This window comes from Engystomops pustulosus, chromosome 6 (genome assembly GCF_040894005.1).
Source record: "Engystomops pustulosus chromosome 6, aEngPut4.maternal, whole genome shotgun sequence".
NCBI classification, from domain to species: domain Eukaryota; kingdom Metazoa; phylum Chordata; class Amphibia; order Anura; family Leptodactylidae; genus Engystomops; species Engystomops pustulosus.
The window spans coordinates 95,090,496-95,115,739 of record NC_092416.1 but is presented as its reverse complement, the minus strand read 5'-3'; the positions used below and the strand labels follow the sequence as shown (position 1 = coordinate 95,115,739).

Genomic DNA, 25,244 nt, shown 5'->3' with positions numbered 1-25,244 from the left:
TTATTTTATTAACTTAATAGTACTGGAGACACTCGGGGTCACCTGAGCTGATGTGCTCAGTAATTTATGCAATACAGACCTGTGCTCCCCTGCTGACTAATCCAAGATATGACACTATGATCAGTGTCTTCAGGGTATGGATGAAAGAGATCTAATTCTGATAAACTTGGCCATTAAGGGTTATTGGATGAGGTATACGAGTCTATATTGGAGGGTTTAAAGGTTTAGTTTTAAACCTTTTTTCGTTATGGTCAGTGATGCCATGAGTGAGGGTGCCTAGTACACCAGAAACATGTTGGTTTTTTGCTTGATGTGTTCTATGTATCTGCAAATAGATTAAAGGGGTTGTCCGAGTTCTGAAAAAAAACTAAAGGTGGCCGGGAGAGGGCTGCTTAAAAAAATAAAGTCCTACTTACCTTACGGTGCCCTCCGGTATCCAGTAAACATGGCCAGTGGAGCAGCGCTGGACTCAGCTTCCGGCCGGACCCGACAACCTTCCGGCCCACATACCCAATGCTGTGAATAGGGATCGGTAGGCGTGGCCGGCAACGGCCGGCCGGAAGACGAGTCCTGCGCTGCTCCGGCGGCCATGTTTGTTTTCCAGAACTCTCGGACAACCCCTTTAATAAAGGAGCTATCTGTTTTTATGGAGCTGGATGTTTCAAAACTTTTTCTTTGATATTAAATTAACAGTACAATATGTCATGAAAAAAACTCTTGGGTTTCGAAATCACTTGGACAAGTTAAAGCGTTCTGAAGCTATTGCAGCCACAATACACAAGTGACACATCAGATTTGAAAGATAGCGCTTGAGTAGAAAGAAGTCTGGTCCTTACAGAGTTAAGTTAGTTGATTAAATAACTAGATTTTGCAAATTAATTCTGCAAAATAAGAAATCTTACCCGCAGCAGTTCCTCAGGAAGGTCACCTCCATCATTAATACCCCTGTTCATAGAGATGAATCTTTCGACGCTTGGCTTGTCTCGAACGTTGGGATTGTGCAGGCTAGTGTTCAACATGATGACCGCAAAAGACAAGACATAGCAAGTATCTGTATTACAAAACAAACAAAATAAACAAATTTGAGGGAGATATATTTGGAAAAGGCAGCAGAATTGTGGTTTTATTTACACCACCTATATGTAAAATGTTTTAGACAATTTTACGACTTGTATGAAAAATTGTCAAAGCTTCCTAGGAAAGAACTGATGCATATGAAGCCATGCATCAAAAATGTGCCCCATTTGCATGGTTATTTTCAGGCATTAAAGGTGTTGTCTGACTTTGTTAAAAACTCTGGACGTCGGCTGGAAGTTGCCGAGTGGAGGTACCATGCCCATGTAAACGAACAAGGGCATGGCTCCAAAAAAATGGCATTTTTTAACAGGGCTCCTCAGCCCTGTGGTAATCTTATATTTGTTATCCAAGGCCTCCTTCTTTCAAAAATCGAGTTTTGAAATCATGCCAATGAAAGTGGTAAAAGTGCAGTGGTAGGTTGCTGCACTATAACAAAAGATAATTTTATGATAAGTTTAAAAGTTGATTTTAGAAGGAAAGAGGCCATGAACAACAAATATAAGAAGGTGCCAGTCACCGTGCCTGGATCTATCAGCAAGTGCCCATGGTTTATCATGCTTAATTTGGTGATGGTAGATTTCCTTTAATAAAGTCAGACAATACCTTAAAGAAGGTAAGAAATAGCTAGTTTAGTTAGAATGGAAAATCAAATAGTACTGCATTTATCATCAGACACCAAGACTGTCAACAGTTTTAATAGATTGTCCCTTGGATTTTTATACTTGTGTTTGGAAACCAGCACACGTAGTAATTGTGTAGTGCATATATACTCTTCCATCATGGGGCACTAGCAGACACCTCTGACCACTTCCTCAGTGACCTCCTAAGCCAGTGATGGCGAACCTTTTAGCGACTGAGTGCCCAAACTGCAACCCCAAAGCCCCCTCATTTATCACGAGGTGCCAACCAAAAATTAAAGCAAAAGCAAAAAGATTAAAGCTCTTTCAACAACATTCAATTGTACCGGCCTCCCGAGGACACACACACAGTAGAAAGAGGGAGGGAAAATTTGCATCATTGTAGCTTCTTTCCAGTGTCCCTCTGTACACAGAGAATCGTGGGGCCAGCACGACGTCCTCCAAAGATAATTCTACATATTCTCCCTCTTCCTACAGTCCCAAGAAGCCAAAGAAGCATCTTTTAAGGTGCTTGAAAATGCAGGAAAATTCTTTGAGTCATGTCTGGTGTGCTGGGGCGTTGGCCCGAGTGCCCACATAAAGAGCTTGGAGTGCCACCTCTGGCACCCGTGCCATAGGTTCGCCACCACTGTCCTAAGCTGTGTGAGGCTCTCCTACTACTCTCTCTCTTCCTGCCTATACTGAACTACGTAATATGTGCAGAGCAGGAGAGAAAGCTTAACCTGATGTACTGTCTTGATCCAGTTCAGCTCCCTCTGATGACCAGGACAGCATAAAAACTAGGAATTTTGAAGTGTTCCCTTACAGTGTACAAGCTTCCATACAGAAGGCATAATCAGCTAACAGAACTATTAAGAATTATAATAAAACTTGAGATATATATATATATATATATATATATATAATGAACCCCATCTTTCTTTTTCAATTTAAATAAGGAAAGATTACCACAATTTCAATACCTGTGGACTGAAACACTCCTGGATTACACATACAATATCTTTGAGCAAAAGCCTCCATCATGCGGTCAATTTTCTGAGCTTCTCCTGGAAGACGGAAACTCCACAAAAACTGCCTAAACATGGAGGGGAAAAAAAGCAATAACATGAGATCTACAGAGGTCTACAAGGACTGATTTCCAACCTCAAACTGTGCAGCCAGATATAGTGTGAATGGGGCCCTATACGGAAAAGGTGGAACTCAAATGTGTCATTAAAAAGAGAGTTATCTTCTCCAAGAGTTTGTATCTGTTAATGTTGAGGTTTACGGCTTACCCAAGGTAAACCCAAAAGTCATTATCTCAGAAATTAGAATTAGTAACCCAAAACACCTATAAAAGGTTTCCTAAGCATTTTGAGTCTCGTTTAGTAGGCAACGCAATAATGTGGGAGGACTGCCGACTTGACAGATGTCCAGAAGGCAGTCATTAACACTCTCCACAATGAGGGTAAGCCACCAAAGGTCATTGGTAAAGTAGCTGGCTGTTCACAGAGAGCTCTATCAAAGCATTTTAATGGAAAGTTGAGCGGAAGGAAAAAAAAAAAGTTTAGTAGAAAAAAGGTGCACAAGCAACCGGGATAAACGCAGCCTTGATAGGATTGTTAAGAAAAAGCCATGAAAAAATCTGGGGGATATTCACAAGGAGAGAATTGCTGCAAGAGCCACCACACAGACGTATCCAGGACATGGACCACAAGTGTCACATTCCATGTGTCAGGACGCTCCAATAGACAACGTCAGAAGCGTCTTACCTGGGCCAAGGAGAAACAGAACTGGACTATTGATCATTGGTCCAGAGTTTTGTTTTCAGATTAAAGTAAATTTTGCATTTCATTTGGAATTCAAGGTCCCAGAGTCTAGAGGAAGAGTGGAGATGCAAAATCCAAGCTATGTTCACCAGAAGTCACAGTGGACAGAGAGGTCTACTAGGGGGTCTTCTTCAAGTTGGGAGCGGCAGTACTCTGCATACCTTATGAACGATGGGAAGTTAAACTAAACAAGTTATGGCCACATTTGATGCTCACATTCTTGAACAAGATTTCATTGGAATGAAGAAGAGGGAATCAAACTCCCTGAATGCAGGGCAAGACAGATAGACTCAAGGCACCCTGACAACATGGAGATGAAGATATGCAAGTTCCTAAGAATGTGAGGGAGATGGGTAAAGGGAGTTCAACATCTTTAGTTAAAATGGCAGAGACCAGTCCTGACAAGCACAAACATTTATACTTGCCTACATTCGGAGCTCCTGGCGCATGAGTGTAGCCGGCATAGTGCCGGTATATTATAGAAACTTCACTTGCCACAATTCGAGAGGAGGCACCAGAGTGCGATCTGAAGATGCAAGTCTAGATGTAAATCTAGGCAAGTATCAATGTACTCACTAACTGACTAAACGGGTCAAAAAGCGTAAAAAGAGAGAAGGGAGTGGAAACAAAATATGCAGTCCCACAGATTGGCTCAAATGGCTGGGAGAAAGAATTATGGATTATTAGGCTGCAAAGCATTGCCCTAAATTAGGCAACTGTAGCCAAAAAAAACAAAACATGAGCAAGTGTGTGGACTGTCGGCCTGACAGGAAATGGAATGTGAACTTGGAATAGGAGTGAAACAGAGCCCACAAAAGGTCCCTCCAAATACTGAAACTATTGAGAATGGGACTGGACAACAAAAAATTATTGCCAAGCCTTAGGAATTAATAAATATTAAGTAACACGCTAAAGAATTTCCCCTCACCGCCACAAAATATTGAGGGGTTGCCACAGCTAGTGGGTGACCCCATGGCTGGGCGGTGGTGCAAGAAAAGTTTCCCAGAAGTTTCAGATGTAGGATTAAAAGCAAAAAAAATAAGGAAGTACCCTTAATTGCAGAGAGCTCTGTCTCCTACATACACTAAGCTATAACACATTAGTTTGCCATCTGCAGGAGGGTTACAGAAGAGGAGGAGAGAAGACTTTTTGACAATGACAAGTGAGAAAAAGATGGTTCTCAACCCCTGTCTAAAGTGAACTACAGAAATAGAACATTACATGGATCTACTATTTGAAATTGTTGGCAATGAAGAAGTATAAACTCACATCTGAACCAGTGTTAACCCATATATGACAAGCCTCTTCTACAACATACTTATAGTTATCAGCTATCTCAGACAGGCAGATAGATCACCACTACTAAGTTTACAGCTTCCTGAATAAGGCTCTTGCTTATTCTGTGGCAGAAATTACCACTTCCTATTCAACAGTACCGTTCCCCTTCTCTTGGCAAGATTTGTGGACTGTATCAACATCTGCACATGAAATGAGAAAATAATAAAAGACTGACCTGAGAGCTTGGACAAGGTTCAAATCCGTGAACTCATGGAGATCCACAAATGCATGAAGAACAGAAATATTGAAATCCTCCCTATAAACAAAAAAAACAAAACATAGAAATAAACAATACAGTGCAGATTAGGGTTGTACGATGCATCGAAATTCTGATGCTCAGTGTTAGAACGGTTCAATACCAGGTTTTTGTAACTTGCGGTACATCGGCAGGGAAGACTTTTGAGAGATGTGTTAGGTTAGCGGCAGAGCAGGGACCATGTCATCAGGGAGATATCACCATCAGTCCATATATGGGTCTCTACATCTCCCAGGGCTTCCCAAACACAAGGCTTTAAATTATGCAATTAAATAACTTTTTGCCCAGCCCAGGATTTGAACCCACAACCTCTACACTCCACCTGCTGTTGAGATACAAAACCTCTATCTACTAGGCTATGGGCTTAGTGGTCGTCTATGGGAGGATATTATGTAACCAAGAGCTTCACTGTTACACAGGCTTAATGCACTGTTTTATAGAGGGATTTTCTCAGAAATCTCTCTTTAGATCACATTATTATTGTTAAGCATATAATACAGTTAAATTAAAAGAATTAAAATGTAAAAGACAAAAAATGAGGGGTCATTCAGACGGCCGTGTCCGCTGCTCACCTGAAAAAAAAAAAAAAAAAAAAAAAAACACTATGTCTGTGTTCAGACCATATTGTACCCGTTTTTTCACGTCCGTACGCCATCCGTTATTTTCACATATGCAAAAAAAAAAAACTGATGGTCTTCTAATCTACTTCTTGCCCAGCAACATTTGATTAAAAAAAAAAAAAAAAAAAGTCTGCATACGGAAGTCATGCATGTGCCGTCCATTTTTTTGCGTATCCTTTGACTTTATGGATGTACGTGGTCCACATGCGAGACAAAATAACAAATGCTGTAAATTTTCCTGTCTGCACATCCGTGTGAGAAAAAAAAAAAGAAAAAAAAAAGGCCAAGTAAACAGACCCATAGGAAACAATGGGTTTGTTTGCCATCTGCAAAAAAAAGGATAACACATGGACATCAAAAGCACCCATCTAAATGAACCCTAAATTATACTGTTTAGTACCATTTTATATTAACATCACTAGGAAAACCTTTAAAACACATATACTACACTGTCATAAAACTCTAAAGCTCTCCTTGCAAATCACTTCAAGAAAAGAAAGTGTTATCGTGATACTTTATCAGGTATTGTAACACACTTGAGCTGTACTTTTTCTTGGTATCATGTCAGGGTAAATGTTACTTTTTGATCACTTTTTAATGCTGTTTTATGAGGTCAGATGTGAAAAATTCATAAAATTTTGTGTGTAAACAGCATTTGTGCACACACTGATAAAGGGGAGAGCTGTTAATTGTCACATTTATAAAGCGCAAGCCGGAATTTTGTCTTCTCTCCCAAGAGTCCAGTTAAAATTTATTCTGCTTGTCCCTCAGGAACTTTTCTCCAGTTCATATAATATTCTTTCATAAAAAGGAGCAATTCCAATAAAAGCACAATAGTCCAGACCTATCAATCTGTGTATGCCAGAATTGCTCCACATTTATTAAGCGTTTTAGACCATTATTAGGTAGTTTTAAGACTTGTGTGACCTTGTGAAAAGGGACCGTGGCCTAACCCAGGTGCCAGAAAAATCAGTCTCTGACAACTAATAGCTTAATCTAAAGCATCACTCTACAGAGTTAAATACTCCAGATTTATCAGTCAGCTTAATTTATCTGGCACAAAATACTATGATGTATAACTCTGCACAGGTCAATTCGCAAACACTGTTAAATGTCCCCCAGTTATGAAAATAAGTATGCCTATAGTTTTATAAGGAACAAGTTACCGCTCTCCTAAGTAGTCCCCAATAGCAGTTTTATTCAGCCCCTCCCCTTTGTACAAGAAGCGAGCTATGTCTTCTGCAGTGTTTCTTAGCAACTCATTCTCCTGGAGATAGAGGATGCCCTGAAAGAAAAAAAAAAAAAACGTAAATAAATATATATTGTATATATTTATCACAATTTGTATAATATAGATACAGATTTAGGCTACATTCACACTGCCGTATGGGGGGACGTATATACGGCCGATATACGTCCCCCATAGGCAGCAATGGGCGCACGGCACCCTACGGGAGCGGTACAGTGCCGTACATGTGCGGCACCGTACTGTTCCGTACCCGGGAAAAAGATAGGACATGTCCTATCTTTTCCCGTAATACGGCGCCGTGCGCCATAGGTTGCTATGGAGAGGGGCGGGGGTGAGCTGCGCTCACCTCCTCCTCCTCTCCCCGTGCACTGCCGTTGCCCGCTACGGCACGGGCGGGCAACAGCAGTGTGAATATAGCCTTATACTGAAACGCCATAACACTATATGAGTAGTTTATTAAAGGCAGTAGTTTACCAAAGTGTCAGGTTGGTAGCTAGAGACTACACCATCAGATGGACATATCTGCTTAAAGTACAGGTAGGAACAGGACCTGACTCATCTTCTATGGACCAGGCAGTTGGCTCATGCATAGGCCGTGGAATCTACAGCCTTGTACATGACCACACAGAAGTGAACAGGGACATGTTCTAGCTGTAAAAAACTATGAAAGTGTAGCAAATATGAAGTAAAATTGTGCTTTTGGCAGGGGGTGCAACTCTGCCTATCGGGGGCCTACAGTCTTCCGGACAACAGAGTGTGGGTCCATGACCGGGGAAGAAAATAATTGTATGCATGTAAGACATTACAAGAAAGCACATGCAGAGACATGTGTGCTGTGCCTGAGGATACTTGATGATGTCATCAGGTGGGGCCACCCGATACAGTGTGTGCAGGCAGAGCACACAGAAGGACGTGCACCTGCTTGCGCTGCTACACAGGATCCCAAGGAAGTAGTGGAAGCTGCGGGGATCGCTGGATGTACTGAATTATTAATTTAACTGGCTGAGGAGAGGTTGCTGGATATGTCAATAGAGGGGAGGCTGCTGCACACAGCACAATGTTGTTGGTATATGTCTGTGTAGCATATGTTTGTGTTACCAAGTTCAGTGTTCGGGAGGAAGGGGGGGGCAGCAAGGGTTTAGGCATTTGGGGCCCTAATCCACAGTTCCCACCGGGGTCCCCTGGAGTCTTGTTACTCCTCTGCTTTTTTAAACAGAAAGCCATGGCTTTCCAAGCGGGTCACAACGTGTTCACAAGAATTACATAAATTGACCTAAAGAAAACAAATAAGGCGACCTAAATTATTATGTACTTATTCCCAAATATTCCCCACACAGTGTGAATGTAGCCTGACACTGGTGTGAACTAGGCCTTGGCATAAGTTCAGATTTTTCTAACCAGGCAATTCCAATTTTCACTCTTGTGCCATTAGGAAGTGGTTCCTCACTACACTAACTAAATCTGACAGGTTCTGAAAGGCGAATTGGAACTCACTATCGATCCATGAGTTGAGCATCTAGAGCAGCCATAAAAATAAGACCATCAACATTTACAGAAATGTTGGTTTAAGTTTAATAGTCCTGCATCAAGACCATTTGATGTGCTTGTACCGTTTTACCTTTTTAGGATCCATATTGAACTTCTTTCTACCCATTCCTATCTTCCGGTTTCTTTGCAAAGTTTTACTGTAGAGAAAATAAAAAAAGATTTACTTTGTGAACAACATAGAGGTATGGGTACTTTTAAAGCTTTCACAACTTCCAAACAGCTACATACATTATATATATCATAGCTGCACATACCCTGTGCAGTTAACATGTCATGACAGTGGGCCCCTTCAAATTGCTAGATGCTCTTCTGTGGCACCTAGAAACACAGTTCTGGAGGTCAGATCAGATTTTCCAATTTAATACGCCACCAGAACTGTGTTTCTAGTTGCAATCGTTCAAGATATAACTGTGTGAAGTAAGTGTCCTTAGATTATCCATGCTTGATTCTGATGGTAGATTTTCTTTAACATACAACAGAACTGCGAAAATTAACAAGGACATTAAGGTCATGGAAGGAGTAATTAACTTATATTGACCACTTATCCCTGAAGCTGCCTCTAGCACCAATTGCTATTCTCAAAAGGTTAAAAGAACTTGGGGATTGCAAAATAGAGATGAGAAGATGTGTTGTCTGAGGTACTGGAGCATCTTATAATCTGCAATTGGGAAGCAAACTTTAGACTGTTCTAAAACAATTTACAGCAGTGCGCTACAATAAAACCCTCCAGACAGTATTGCTGACTTAAATACACAATAAGGTCACTTTTATTAACAGGGATATAAGCTGAGGTAATCAATTTCAACATAAAAAACTAGGAAAACCTATTGAATCGAGTATCAGCCTAGGGTGAGAAATACAATGGTCACAGCCTACACCCAGTTTATAGCCATAATACATAATGTGTGCAGATCCCATAAAAGTACTACAATGAAACGCACAAGGGATACCCCTTTTATCTTATGTGTGATAACACTAGACAGATTAGTCACATATTCATAAGCAAGCAACAGCCCACAATCAGATGGGGTCAGAAAGATAGGAGAAATATGAACAGAAGACATCACAGGTCTTCGTGAAGCAGTCATACCTTCCTTCATTGGCCTCCAGGCCTTCCACCTCATTCATAGCCTCACTCAGCTCATCTCGCAGCCTCTGGATCTCTTCCAGCAGTTCCTGTTTCCTGCGCCGGATGTTCTCCAGCTCAATACGTTCTTCTGGAGTCAGGTCAGCTGGGACTAAAGAGGAAGCAAAAAGGAAAACATTCTCAAGATCTATTGTGTTTGGAGGATACAAGTTTTTCTCTGGAAAACCAATGATTAATAGAATAACCATCAGAAGACATCTACGGTGCTGATTTACAGGCCATGACTGAAAAACCCCATTTATGTAGGAGTAAGGAAAAAAATATATATTCTGGCTCCTCGGTCTCCCGACACTCTTGGCTGGGCCATTTAGTGGCCACAGCAGTCGAAGAAGCAGGGAAAAAAAAAACCCACGTTAGTGATGCGACCTTTCAGCCTGCCAATGGAAAACCAGGCTAGTAAACATGTGGCACACTATAGTTAAAAGCATAGTACCAGTGGCAATCAATGGATCACAAAGAGTATGCTGGTGGGATTTTATGGAAAAACTACAGGGTGAGATTAGAAGCACTTTAGTGATATATGATGCAAGGAGTCCCTTCTTCCCTGCTAACACAGCGCAGAACAGCTATAATTACAGTGTCAGCGCTGCTGTTCGGTGGGGAAGGACTATAATAATAAATAATAATTCCTTTATATAGCGTACACAGATTAGGCAGCGCTACACAGAGCTTGCCTATAGTGGACAGAGTCCCAACCTCGGCACTGAGGTTTAACAATGAAATCTAACCAGTGTACAGTCCCTGATCACGGACGGGCCAGGGTTGTGTGCTTCTGGCTTTAGTCTTTGTTTATCTTCAGGCTACGACAATATTTGTAGGACAAAACCATATATGGATTTTGTTACAATTGTAAAATATACCAGTTCCAACTTGCATACAACGTCAAGGACCTATCTTGTACCTAACCTGGGGACTGCCGGTACCAATATAAATAACTGCTTGGTGAAAATTACCTGAAGACAGGGTCTGCAAAAAGTTGTTTAGGAGAAGGGGGTCAGAAAGATTCATATAAATTGAGAAAAAAAATTCTGGATAAGGAATATTGCACAGCTTCGGTTGGATTAAGAAAATGGAAAGAAAGCATAATTGTAATTTTTGGTTTTCAGTTGGGTAGTGACCGTTACTTACACTACTATGTATTCAGCATTCTCTAGATTGTGCCCATTACTTCAGATAACGCTACACAGTTAGCAAAAGGCTGCAGAATCTATTCTACAAGCTCTGCTCATAGATCTCTAACTACCCATTAGAGAAATAACTACTTTTTTGTGTATAGATTTTGCAGCTGGTATGAAATAGGCACAATGAAAGTCATTGTGCATTTTGACTTTTGTAACTGAATGCCAAGGTCATTGTATAATTCTCATCATACAGTACAACAAGGTCCTATCTAATGATACATCCCCATTTAATCCCCCATTCTCTTGTTTTACCCATAGTTACAAGAGTTCTAAATACATCTGCTTCAATAGAAGACAATTTCTCTTGTAACTGCTCTATTTAACGCTTAGTGCTTCATTATATGGAGACCAGAATGCTATATACAAAATATCTCATACACATGCCTTTATAATTTACAGTCACTGTAAATTCATAAATGTGTTAACCATATTCTGTCATATTCCATGGATAAAACAGAGCAGAAGCCGGTATCATTTGTTACTAGTGTAAACAAAATCTGGGCAGCACGAAAGAAACCCTTCTGAACATGGAAGGGCTCAATGAAAAGATTTTGTTACCATGTTCTACAATGGAAGAGCTCGATTTCTGTACTGTGATCCATAGCAATCCGCAGATAATTCCATACTAACAGTGCTAATTTGTCAAACTCCATACATTGTTACTGTATTAGGCTTTATTTTATTTACTGTATTTTCTCCTCCTACCAAAAATCTCCGGCGCGCAGCTACGAGGAGCTGCGCGCCCTCGTCCGGCACATCTGCTGTCTGCGCATGCGCAGAACAGCAGGCCCGCGCCGTCACTGCTACAGAGTCGGAGCTGCACAGGCGCGGGCCTGCTGTTCTGCGCATGCGCAGACAGCAGATGTGCCGGACGAGGGCGCGCAGCTCCTCGCCGAAGATTTTTGGTAGGAGGAGAAAAGAGGCTACCGGGGCGTGGAGTAGCCGCCTCGTGTAACCTCAGATGCGGCTACTCCACGCCCCAGTAGCCGCATAAGAAAATTTTAATATTGGGGCAATAAAAGTTTTCAAATCATTGCGGGGACGTGAGGATTAGCCCTTAAAAGGGCTATCCTCACGTCCTATTGATCCACCTACCACCCGATCTACCTTTATAGGTAGATTTGTGGTGGTAGGTGCCCTTTAAAGGACATTTACCACGAGGGTGAATGATTGTAAACCAAGCACACTGACTTACTGGTGTTTGCCCCCTATGACAGGATACACTCTTTTAGCTTCTTATGTCCTGCTTTTTTTTACAAAGAAATAGCTTTTAAAATTATGAAAATGATCCTAGGGGCTCCATAGATGAAAATGAAGCTTGGATCCCCTCAGGCTCATTTGCATAATTGTTACCCCCCCCCCCCCCCCAAAAAAAATAAATAAAAAAAAATATATAAGGGCATAGGGAGCTTAAAAGGGAACCTGTCACCAGGACCCATTTTTAGCACTCCCCCAGTCCCCACAGAGCATAGTACATACACTGCCAAAGTGTTTTTGTATTAAAAATTGGTTTTACAGAAAAAAAATATATGTTATATTGTACCTTTCATTAGCATCTGCTGTGTGACTAGTCAGTTGCCAAATGGGAGGGGCTGGAAAGGAGCAGTTTCCCCCCACCCTTGGGAAACATGTGACCTTTTCAAATATATGAATAACTCCCCTCACTCGTTTATCACTCAAACAAGACCTCAAAATCAACAAAAAGAGAACGTTTTGATGATGTTTACTTGCATTGGTTATCATGAACACCTTAGCAAGAGGGAAGCATACAGTAGCAAACATGATGATAAACCTGCAGTCTCAGCCATCCATAGCCTTGTGGTACGTTTACACCAGGGGTCCTCAAACCCCTGTACTGCTGGCCATTTTAGTGGATTCTGGGGACCCTGGTTATGATGAGGGGACATTATACCAGGAGGGGGGGCCATGCATGAGGGGACATTATACCATACAGGGTGGGGCATGCATGAGGGGACATTATACCATACAGGGTGGGGCATGCATGAGGGGACATTATACCATACAGGGGGGGGCATGCATGAGGGGACATTATACCATACGGGGGCATGCATGAGGGGACATTACACCATGAGGGGGGCATGGAGAAGGGGACATTACACCATGAGGGGGGCATGCATGAGGGGACATTACACCATGAGGGGGGCATGCATGAGGGGACATTACACCATGAGGGGGGCATGGAGAAGGGGACATTATACCATGAGGGGGACATGTTTATTATAAGGGAGACACAAAATGAGTGGGGCATGTTAATGATGAGGGGTCATGTTTATACTGAGGGGACATATTAATAATGAGGGGACATATAATTGACTACTGGCGGAGAGCATATTACTGACTATGGGGGCATATTACTAAAATATTATTAAATATTATTATTAAAATAAGATATGTGCAGTGTACAGAGGAATTTCTTATTTTTTTTTTAAACTTTAGTCCGGCCCTCCAACGGTCTAGGAGACCAGGGAAAGGCCCCCTATGTAAAAAGTTTGGAGACCCCTGGTTTACACCCTTGCCTGTGTTACTAATATATTACATTGTAAGCATGTGGTGCCGTTTATATACAAGGAAAACACGTTAAAGCAGTATTTTGATACAAAGAATGATGGCACCCTTACAGTCTTACAAAAAGTGGCACAATATTTCTTAATTGATGCCAAGCTGCGAGGGGGATTATTCCCTTGACATTTGGCAAATGAGAACGCTACATAACAAGAACCATTGTGTACAAATATGTTGAATGGGTAACCACAAAGTCTAGATGCAAATTAGCTGTGGATACTTCAGATGCCAATGTAGCTAATGCCCCCAACAAAGCAATCTTTATCATGGACTGAAATGCTTGCGCCTTGTGATCTCTGGGTAATACCAGATTCTGGCACCACAATGATGAGCAGATTTGCAGGATTTGGATCATGTGAATGAAAAATGGCCAAAAATGCCCATGTTTACCAGATACTAGATCTTAACTCACGGCAGTCAGAAAATTTGAGAAATGGAGGTCACATACAACTTTTTTTCTTATGTAATGTATGTGGGTGTGAGGCTCATAAAGTGAATGTTCACCCTAGTGAAATAACCTTCATTATTCTTAGAAGAGGTGGTCACAGAGAACTACCAGTCTGGGCTGAGGGTACAGAACCTGCCACTACCAGTCCAGAATGCAGAAACCAGATTTATTAGTGGTTTGCATCCTACAGAACCTACAGAAATTCAAGTTGTATGCAAAGATGTAAATAGGGCCGAGAGTACAATAGTAATCTTGATAGATTTCTGTTCCAGCTGCTCTGAGTTCCAGCCTCAGATGTAGGCTTAAAGGGGTATTCCCACAATGACATGTTTCTTAAAAGTACTCAGGATAACAAAATTCACTGTTATTAACAAAAATACAGCATCTTGGATTTCTGTGTGACTACCGTGGAGCCGAGTTTCACTCTCTGCTCCCTGCACTGTACCCTCGCCCTCTGCAGTCCGGGGCGGAGCTCACACTAAGTTCACACGTAATGAGGAGAACTAATAATAATATTTTTATTATTATTATTATTATTATTATTATTACTTTATTATCCCGAACGGGAACTTAAAGTGTCACATCTGCAATACACCGATACATCCGCAATACAACTACAAGCTACAGACAGATAAGAAATGTATCTGGGAAGGCACAGCAGATCTAGTGTTGTGGAATAGCAGAGATATAGGAGAGCAGACTGTCATTGTGTGTAATAGGCATCTCATCATCTCATCTCTGATCCATCTCATCTCTCTTTTTAGGTGTCAGTTACTAGAACAATGTTCAGAAGCCAGATAAAGGTTTAAAGTACAGGCAGTCCCCGGGTTACGCAGAAGATAGGTTCCGTAGGTTTGTTCTGAAGTTGAATTTGTATGCAAGTCGGAACTGTATATTTTATAATTGTAACCCCAGACAAAATTTTTTTGGTTTCTGACAATTGAATTGACAAAAAATGTTGGGTCGTCATAAGAACCAAGATTAACAATATATCTTAATTACAGTCACCTTTGATAACTGTTATAGTTGTTTGTTGTAGCCTAGATCTAAAGTACAATAAATAACCAATTTCCAGAGGTCCATTTGTAACTAGGGATAGTCTGTAAGTCAAGTGTTCTTAAGTAGGGGACCACTTGAATAGAATATATATACACACACACACACACACCTTGTACCCCAATAATCTCACAGCACTAGATGGATCATAATGGGGTAGATTTATCAAGCTGTCTGAAAGTCAGCATATTACTAGTTGCCCCTGGCAACCAATCAAAGCTCAGCTTTCATTTTACCAGTTGCACATGAATATTTTAAAGGAGAGCTGTGATTGGTTGCCATGGGCAACTAGAAATATTCTGACTTTCAGACAGCTTGATAAATCTGCGAGGGCTAATCCTCGCGTCCCCGCACTTTTTTGGAAACTTTTATTAGCCTAATATGTAATTTTTTTTATGCGGCTACTAGGGCGTGGAGTAGCCGCATCTGAGGTTACACGAGGCGGCTACTCCACGCCCCGGTACCCACTTTACCCCTCCTACTCACCATCTTCGGCCGACGATCCTGCCGTCTGCGCATGCGCAGAACAGCAGGCCCGCGCTGCTATGACGGCAGGATCGTCGGACGAGGGCGCGCAGCTACGAGCAGCTGTGCGCCGAAGATGTTGAATAGCAGGGGTAAAGTGGCTACTGGGGCGTGGAGTAGCCGCCTCGTGTAACCTCAGATGCGGCTACTCCACGTCATAGTAGCCGCATAAAAAAATTTTACATATTAGGGTAATAAAAGTTTCCAAAAAAGTGCGGGGACGCGAGGATTAGCCCTTAAAAGGGCTATCCTCACGTCCCATTGATTCACCTACCACCCGATCTACCTTTATAGGTAGATTTGTGGTGGTAGGTGGCCTTTAAAGGAAAAGGCCAGACATGTAAAACAGTCACCAGATATTCTGTGCCCAACCAAACATGATGTCCTGTGATTGGTCTGTTAAAACAATCCTATAATACATTCTCCTGACTCTTTTCCAAAACAACGACTTTGTCCACATCCTGTAGTCTGCTACCCACATATAGAGCATTATAGGCAACTTACACACCCAATAGTGAAAATGAAGGCTCCAGTACAATGACAGTATAAGACAGGAATACTAGGAGATTGAAGAATAGAAGTAAATATAATGCAGGGAAAAGTGAGACTGCATTCAAATAAGAAACCAAAAACCTCATTATATGAACTACCAATTTAGAAAAATTCCTTTAACCAGGGAAATCACACCCCTTTTAGCTCCCTTCCTAGTCAAAAGCCTCTCATTCAGCCAAACCAGTTCCCTACACTGTACTTAAGAGACCCAACCAGGTATACACAGTGCTGTCTACAGTTGGGAGTCTGTTCCTTCTGGAATAGATATACTGGTTTGGTTTTAATCCTCCATAATGTCATGCTTGTCAGGCTTCCTGAAGGTCATGCTTGATGTCAAGGGAGCTGCCTTACAAGGTAGCTTAAAGAGGTGTGGTTTTCCTTATCCCATCCTGGAAAATTATTTGCATATTCTCCCTGAATCCCCCAGTGGAGAGTCTTCACACGCCTACAAAGCAGACTTATTTGGCAGTCTCCATAAGGAGGCTCTTTCTTCCCGACCCTTTCACCAGGGGAGACGCTTAGCTGATGCAAGTCCAACCACTGTGCTATTGAGGGAAAAAAGAAAATAAACATTTCATTTAAAATCTAAAAGTTACTACAAGAAGTTCTCTACACCAACTATTTTGGTACCACTATAGACAATGAATGGGGCAGCAGAGCAAATATGTGCTTTAAAGACTCCAGATTGCTTTCTTCACTATTTTTTCCTAAAGATGCAATGCTGAAAAAAATGCATTCAGATGTGCCTGGTTCCAAGTGCATATAGATTGTTACATATTGTATTTTAGTTTGTGCAGGGTTTTTTTGCACACACGGACCATCGCATGAAAGGTCCAGACTACATGTACTTCCTTTTCTTAACCACTATGAGTCAGTACCCAGTGTGATGGGCTTTATTTCAGCCACGTAGGACATTGTCACAACATTCCTAACTGCGCAGCCAGAATGTAGAGAGTATGTGTGATGGGGCTAGTCATCATGTACTCATCCCACAACATAAAGTAGCTGAATCTTACCAAGATGCTCAACATACAGATGTTCTAAGAATTTAGGGTCACAAAAGTTGAGGGGAATAAAAAGACCTTTTGTAACAGCATTACTTTTCAAGAGGGAAGGCAGAGTCGAGCAGCAGCAGAAATCTTCTGAAATTCAATTTATTTTCTAATATAAAAGCAATACAGATAAGTAGGAAACATGTTGACTCTTTTTGGAAAAAAAGTCCTTACTCGTAACATGAACCTTTAAAGGACACCTGTCATCAAGGCCCCTGTCACTATTTCTGTCACCACTACCTGTTAGAGCAGCTGACAAATAATCCATCCCAGCCTTTATCTAGTCAATTCATACATTAATCATTATAAAATTATCAACTTTTCTTTATTATGTAAATGAGGCTGGTCTACTGGGCAGTGGGTGAAAAAACACATGGGTGGCATTTTCTGGTGTCGCTCCGTTTTTACAGCTTTCACTGTGCACTCCAAATATATATATGTTTTTTTTTGTTTTAATACTTTAAAAAAATAAAAACCTTTTATGGCAAAATATTCAGGCACTGTTTTCCGTAAGGAGGTTTAACGCCAGGAGTAAAATTTTTGTTAACTTTTGTTTAGACCCTAACCCAGTGATGGCGAACCTTTTACAGAGAGAGTGCCCAAACTACATCCAAAAGCCACTTATTTACTGTGAAGTGCCAGCATGGCATTTTATAAAGTAACTTACTGCTACCTGTTCTTCCACATCTTTCAATCGTATCGGCCGCCTGAGGCCACCAATACAGTTGACAGAAGGAAGGCAAATTCAAACTATCATTGTAGCTTCTCTCCAGGGTCTCTGTACAGGAAGAATGGTGGGTCCAGCAAGATGACTTCCAAAGATAATGCAGTTCTGTCAACCCCTTCCTACTTTCCCCGCAGTTCCAAACAGCCAATAAAGTATCACTTTCAAATAGTGCTGAGAGCAGCATCTCATAAGTTGAAGTGTTCGGTGAACTCTGTCCTTGGACAGTGGCCTGAGTGCCCTTAGAAAGGGCTCCGAGTGTCACCTCTGGCACCCGTGCCATAGGTTCGCCACCATTGCCCTAACCCTAGGTAGTCTGATCGATCCTACCATATACTGCTATACTACAGTAATATCTCATCTCTGCAGCCTTGAATGACACTTTCAGCTCCATAGAGGAGACTTTGCTCTTGTGACTTGCAGCTATCCTCTTTTTTTCTTTAGTGCCTTTATTTTATCTGACATCTCAGCAAAACTCTGTCATGTCTTAAGCAAAGGTTAGAAAGTAAGGAGGATGATAAGAGCTGAGTAAATGGAAGCATTTTGCTCTGATAGGACATAAAGCAAAGTTTCTTGTAGTCACTTGAACTACCAATTTACCCACAGATGAAGGCCAGGAACTTTTTTGACAAACGATGTAATATATCTACTTAAACAGAACCTGGCACTGCCTTAGCCCACCAACAGTACCTTGTGATGTATAATACATGCCCCCCAGAGATCCTTGTTGCATACTTCTATGCGCCTGCACTACTGAAAAATCATCTTTTATTCTCATATAGAACACAGTCAAGGAGGTAGGGCTGCCTGTCCATGTAGCCCCATCTCCTGACCGGCGAATGCTCTGCCCACTGCAAGCATGATGCATGCCAGCCCTGCCTCCCAAAGCCCGCCTGTGGTCTCCTTCAATGCCGAGATCTTGTGGATGTGCAGCGCACCAGTGATTTAGGATTTAGCACTGCAGGTAAGTGCTGGCTTCAGAGGCACACCAAGCAGCGCCACTATGCATCTCTGCTTTGAAGGAGAATGAAGGGCGGGCATTGCATGCTTGGAGTGGCACCGCATATGGTGGTCAGAAGGTGGGACTGCCTGGACAAGCAGCCCTACCTCCTTTACTGTGTTTTACCTGAGAATAAACAATGCTTTTTCAGAAGAGCTAGCATGTAGAAATATGCAACAAGGTTCTTTGGGGACATGCATTATACATTAAAAAGGTACTGTTGGTGGGCTTAGTGGGGGATAAGGGGATGACAGGTTCCCTTTAAAATGTTTGTTGCCACTTTCGTTGGTTCTTATTTTCAACTCAACTCCAAGGTGCAGAGCTGGAGTAAAGAGGGAAATAACAGCAAATGCTGGCGGTTCGCTAGGAGTTGCGATTATTTCAGGGCTTCTATGCCAGTTTTCTGCCATTGAACCCCTAAAAAATAACCTCCAAGAGCTCCATGGATAATCAGAGGGGGGGGGGGGGGAATGAAGTACAGGTACAATGTCTCATTGCAGCAGCAGAAGCACTGAAAATTCACAGCTCATATGAAAACTGCCAGAAAGCCAAGATTCCATAGTCTTTCGGCTTAGCCCTCCCATTCACATGGGGGAAACGGATAACTCTGGAAAAGACCCTAGAGTCTAGAGGATGAAAAGGATCAGGCATGTTGAAATGGTTGTATGACCATTCCATTTCCAAATCTATCACTAGATGGTTGGCTGGTTGCACCAATTCAATCAGCATAGCCAACAATATGTGGATGTCTAGCTTAGGGGTCATTCACTTCTGTCCCATCAGAATAGAAACTGGGTACTGGTTTTTCTGTCAAATATAATGGAATCCGTGAGAGAAAATCTCCTGATGCAAGAACCTAAAGTAGGCCACTGTATATTGCAGGTTGGATCCCATGGACCATGCACAGTGCAGTGGAAGGGAGTCCACAAATATAACGCAAGGACCCAATGAGAGATGGCCAATCAGCATGGCGCTGCAGAAACTGTTGTGGTAATGGTGCTGCTGTTTTTCCAGCAGGAATGGACTCCATGTAATACAGTTCTTGATTGATGTAAGGACTCCCTTCCATTGGACGGTTTTCAGTCTATAGGATCTAACCTGCATATGGGTCCATTTCCATGGGCCAAGCAGGTTCATGTGCAGGGGCCTTAGAGAAAATCTCCTGGTATAAGAGCCCAACATAAGCCACTGGTGTCATTCTTAAATCCATTAGGAAGGTTACACACATGTATTATTGTGTATTTGTAAGTAGAGCAGCACAGTTTCTTGCACTGTCAAAAAGGAAATGTATTTAAAGGAAATCTACCATTAATATCAAGTATGATCATAGTATCATAGTATATAAGGCTGGAAGGAGACGCAAGTCCATCAAGTCCAACCTTCAAGAATTAAATAAATGTTTTATCCCCATAACCCGTGATATTTTTTCTCTCCAGAAAGGCATCCAGGCCTCTCTTGAACATGTACATAGAGTCCGCCATAACAACCTCATGCGGCAGAGAGTTCCACAGTCTCACTGCTCTTACAGTAAAGAACCTTTGTCTATGGTGATGGTAGAATCGCCTCTCCTCTAGGCGTAGAGGATGCCCCCTTGTCCTGGTCACAGGCCGAGGTATAAAAAGATCTTTGGAGAGATCCTTGTACTGTCCGTTCAGGCATTTGTACATTGTAATGAGGTCTCCCCTCAGTCGTCTTTTTTCTAAACTGAATAATCCCAAATTTTGTAATCTGTCATTGTATTCTAGTCCCCCCATTCCCCTAATAATCCTGGTTGCTCTCCTCTGCACCCGTTCTAGCTCTACTATATCCTTTTTATATACTGGTGCCCAAAACTGTCCACAATATTCCATGTGTGGTCTGACCAGGGATTTGTATAAGGGCAGAACTATGTCTTTATCATGAGAATCTATTCCTCTCTTGATACATCCCATTATTTTATTTGCTTTAGCAGCAGCCGCCTGGCTCTGGTCACTAAAATTAAGTTTACCATCCACCAATACCCCCAAGTCCTTTTCAGCCTCAGTTTTACTAAGTAATTGACCGTTTAGAACATAATTATACTTTTTGTTTCCATGGCCCAAGTGCATAACTTTACATTTATCTACATCAACCATTTCTCTGCCCATCCCTCAAGCTTCTACAAATCCCTCTGTAATGCTAAACTATCGACCTCAGTATTACTTTACACAGCTTAGTATCATCTGCAAATATTGAAACTTGACTATGTAAACCCACTACAAGGTCATTAATAAAAATATTAAAAAGAAGTGGCCCCAATACTGACCCCTGTGGCACTCCACTAGTAACATCAACCCAATCTGAGAATGTGCCATTAATGACCACCCTCTGTTTTCTATCACTAAGCCAATTACTTACCCAGATACACAGATTTTCTCCTATTCCCAGCAGTCTCATTTTATATACCAACCTTTTATGTGGCACGGTGTCAAATGCCTTTGAAAAGTCCAGATATACAACATCCACAGCGTCCCCCAGATCCAGTCTTGAACTTACCTCCTCGTAGAAACCAATCAGATTAGTCTGACAGGACCGATCTCTCATAAACCCATGCTGACGCTGGGTTATAAGGTTGTGCACAGTGAGATACTCCAGGATAGCATCTCTAATAAACCCCTCAAATATTTTCCCCACCACAGCAGTTAGACTTACGGGTCTGTAGTTTCCAGGATCGCTATTTGATCCTTTTTTGTATATTGGTACCACATTTGCTATGCGCCATTCCTGTGGAACATAACCAGTCCTCAGTGAATCTTCAAATATTAAAAATAACGGTCTGTCTATCACCGTACATAATTCATGCAGAACCCGGGGGTGTATGCCATCTGGCCCAGGTGATTTATCTATCTTAGTGGTTGCGAGGCGGCGCCGTACCTCTTCCTGGGTTAAACTGTTGACATTATAAAAAGAATTTACATTATTCCTCATTGTGTCTTCCACCAGGGGATTTTCCTGGGTAAAGACAGTTGAGAAGGCGACATTCAGTAGATTGGCCCTTTCCTCATCTCCTTCCACCATGACCCCCATGTTATTTCTAAGGGGACCCACACTCTCTGTTTTTAGTTTCTTATCATTTATATACTTGAAAAATAATTTGGGATTATTTTTGCTCTCCCTGGCAATATTTCTTTCAGTCTCTATTTTTGCGGCCTTTATCTGCTTTTTACAGGATTTATTTTTCTCTCTATAATCCTGTAATGCCTCAACGCTACCTTCACGTTTTAGCACCTTAAACGCTTTCTCTTTCTCGCTTATTGCTTTCCTTACAAGACTAGTTAGCCACATAGGCTTTTTCTTGTTCCTTTTATGCTTTTTCCCATAAGGTATGTGTTTCTCACAGGACTTTTTCAGAATATATGAGAAAAAGTCCCATTTTTGGGGGGGGGCTTTTGTCTTTGAGGGCATTATCCCAGTCTATGCCTTTAAGGTCTTCCCTTAGTTGATGAAAATTTGCCCTCCTGAAGTTTAGAGTGTTGGTTGCCCCTTCACGAACATGCTTAGTAAAGCGTAATACAAAATCAATGATATTATGATCACTATTCCCCAGGTTCCCCCCAACCTGTAGTTTTGATACCCTATCAGGTCTGTTGGTAAGGATAAGGATATGATAACCCTGGGATATGATAACCCAGGGATATTTGCTCCTCGATACAGGCACTCACTGCGACTATGGTAATCTTCTTGTATCTGTTAATCACAGCCTCCCTCCTTTGAAAAGCAACTTTTAAAATGATGCTAATAAGTCTGAAGGGCTCTAGGGTGCATTGTCAGAGCTGTACCATCCTGTAGCACAGGGAAGTGCTGAGGTAGCGAAGGAGACAGTGTAACAGTCTGTGACATTACAGCTCTGGCAACCCAGTCCAGAGCCCTTCAGGCTCATACGCATAATGTTAAAAATTATCAAATGAAGGAGGCCATTGATAACAAACATAAGAATATTGCCACTGAGCCTGGAGCAAGTGCCCCTGGTTCATCATGCTGGATTTTGATGGTAGATTTTCTCTAGGCTGCAGTGTTGCACTACATGGACAGAAATACAGATAGTTCTACCTGATAGCAATGGCAGCACCTAATAATTGTCCCTGAGGAGTGCTGCTCCGCTGGGGTCTCTTCTACCACCTAATCCTGTAATAAGGCTTATTAGCCAGACTAAGCAGCTTACAGCCTCCCACTGCACTGTCACCTGTGTGTCAGGGCTTCCCCTGTCCTCACATAACAAAAGCCTTCACTTCCCGATAATATGAGCAGCTCCAGTTACACTACACACCCCCATAACTGCAGGGGACAGCCAATGCCCCCCTCCCAGGCGGATAGATGGCACACTCTCCTCGCACGCTGCTTCCCGTGCACAATACCCCCTATCCCAGGGAAGAAAATTGAGCATCCTGTCCTCTCCCGGGTGACGCCCACCGCCCCAGGAAGAGCCGAAGAATCCAAAATAGAGCCCAAACACACAACGGTCGTTTGAGCCCGGGCCGAATCAGCGATACTACGCGAGTAATGACAGTAGCACTTACTGTAAATGGTATCATCCATGTTCAGGCAAGTGACAAATTCCGCTTGACCGGAAATCACGCCTTCACGTCACAACGGCCCCAGCTGCCGAGAATATACAAGCGGCCCGCTAGACACACCGTACTACAGGCAGCTCGCCTTCATCGGGAAGACCACCCCTACTCCAGGCTCCCCGAAACTCCACCCAGTGCCCCCCTAGCAGTCACCGCCCACTTTGACAACCAACAGCACAGCCATCCAATCACGCCGTGGTTATATTCGGGGTCGAAGATTTTTTTGGGCGGGAGCATAGCGCCTCTTTGTCTCGAGGATGTCCATTTATTTTTGAATGACTTATCATTTCACCAATCCTAGACTCAGCTTATGTACTGGAGGCGGGAGAACGGACTGAGTGGCAAAATCATTGACCAGTAGATTGTACTGCCAGCGAAGTAGCTAAGCCAATGATAGGGTGACAAGGGTGGGGACACCAGCGAGATCCTGACAGGAAATGCTGATGGAATTTATCATAAGTGCAATGTCTGCAATAACGGTCGTGTGCTTCAAAGCACCTCACTCTTGGCTGGCAGCATAACCCATGACTGTCTTCACCCTTGTCCCGCAGCATAGCCAATGACTAGCTTCCACCTTTGCTGGCAGCTTAGCTCTGTTAAGTTCCTTCACCCTGGCTGTAAGCATAGCCCATAACTTGGCTCACCATAGCTGTAAGTATAGCCCATAACTTGCCTCACCCTGGCTGTAAGCATATCCCATAACTTGCCTCACCCTGGCTGTAAGCATATCCCATAACTTGCCTCACCCTGGCTGTAAGCATAGCCCACAACTTGCCTCACCCTGGCTGTAAGCATAGCCCACAACTTGCCTCACCCTGGCTGTAAGCATAGCCCACAACTTGCCTCACCCTGGCTGTAAGCATAGCCCACAACTTGCCTCACCCTGGCTGTAAGCATAGCCCACAACTTGCCTCACCCTGGCTGTAAGCATAGCCCATAACTTTCCTCACCCTGGCTGTAAGCATAGTCCATAACTTTCCTCACCCTGGCTGTAAGCATAGCCCATAACTTTCCTCACCCTGGCTGTAAGCATAGCCCATAACTTTCCTCACCCTGGCTGTAAGCATAGCCCATAACTTTCCTCACCCTGGCTGTAAGCATAGCCCATAACTTTCCTCACCCTGGCTATAAGCATAGTCCATAACTTTCCTCACCCTGGCTATAAGCATAGTCCATAACTTTCCTCACCTTGGCTGGCAGTATATCCCTTAACTTGTCTGAGGCCGCGGTCACACGATCCGCTAGGCGTCCGTTCATAACGCGACGCTAGCGCACAGGGGGCGGTCCTCGGCCCGACCGCACATGCGTTAACAGCGAAACGCATGCGATTGATAAGCCGATCGCATGCGTTTCCCTGTTAACACATGTGCGTTCGGGCCGAGGACCGCCCCCTGTGCGCTAGTGTCGCGTTATGAACGGACGCTTAGCGGATCGTGTGACCGCAGCCTTACAGTGGGCTGGCAGCATAGCCCTTGATTATTATCACCCTTGCTCGGCAGCATAGCCCATAACTTGCCTCACCCTGGCTGTAAGCATAGCCCATAACTTGCCTCACCCTGGCTGTAAGCATAGCCCATAACTTGCTTCACCCTGGCTGTAAGCATAGCCCATAACTTGCCTCACTCTGGCTGTAAGCATAGCCCACAACTTGCCTCACCCTGGCTGTAAGCATAGCCCACAACTTGCCTCACCCTGGCTGTAAGCATAGCCCACAACTTGCCTCACCCTGGCTGTAAGCATAGCCCATAACTTGCCTCACCCTGGCTGTAAGCATAGCCCATAACTTTCCTCACCCTGGCTGTAAGCATAGTCCATAACTTTCCTCACTCTGGCTGGCAGTATATCCCTTAACTTGT

At 42.8% G+C, this 25,244-nt stretch overlaps 1 protein-coding gene across 2 annotated transcripts in view; it reads right to left on the bottom strand.

Moving 5' to 3' along the window:
• The window catches only part of CYTH2 (cytohesin 2), a 38,685-nt gene extending 15,067 nt beyond the window's left edge, over positions 1–23,618 (bottom strand). The window contains exons 1-7 of one of the 2 annotated variants that reach the window (XM_072110428.1): positions 23,338–23,618; positions 9,625–9,772; positions 8,605–8,671; positions 6,904–7,022; positions 5,037–5,117; positions 2,678–2,790; positions 903–1,051 (exon numbers count right to left, since the gene is read on the bottom strand). In XM_072110428.1, coding sequence (XP_071966529.1) covers positions 903–1,051; positions 2,678–2,790; positions 5,037–5,117; positions 6,904–7,022; positions 8,605–8,671; positions 9,625–9,772; positions 23,338–23,356 — 696 coding nt within the window. In that variant the 5' untranslated portion in view covers positions 23,357–23,618. Of the gene's footprint in view, positions 1–902; positions 1,052–2,677; positions 2,791–5,036; positions 5,118–6,903; positions 7,023–8,604; positions 8,672–9,624; positions 9,773–23,087; positions 23,107–23,337 lie in introns of those variants that run through there. The other variant, XM_072110430.1, reaches the window with a different exon arrangement.
• Positions 23,619–25,244: the final 1,626 nt, after the last annotated feature.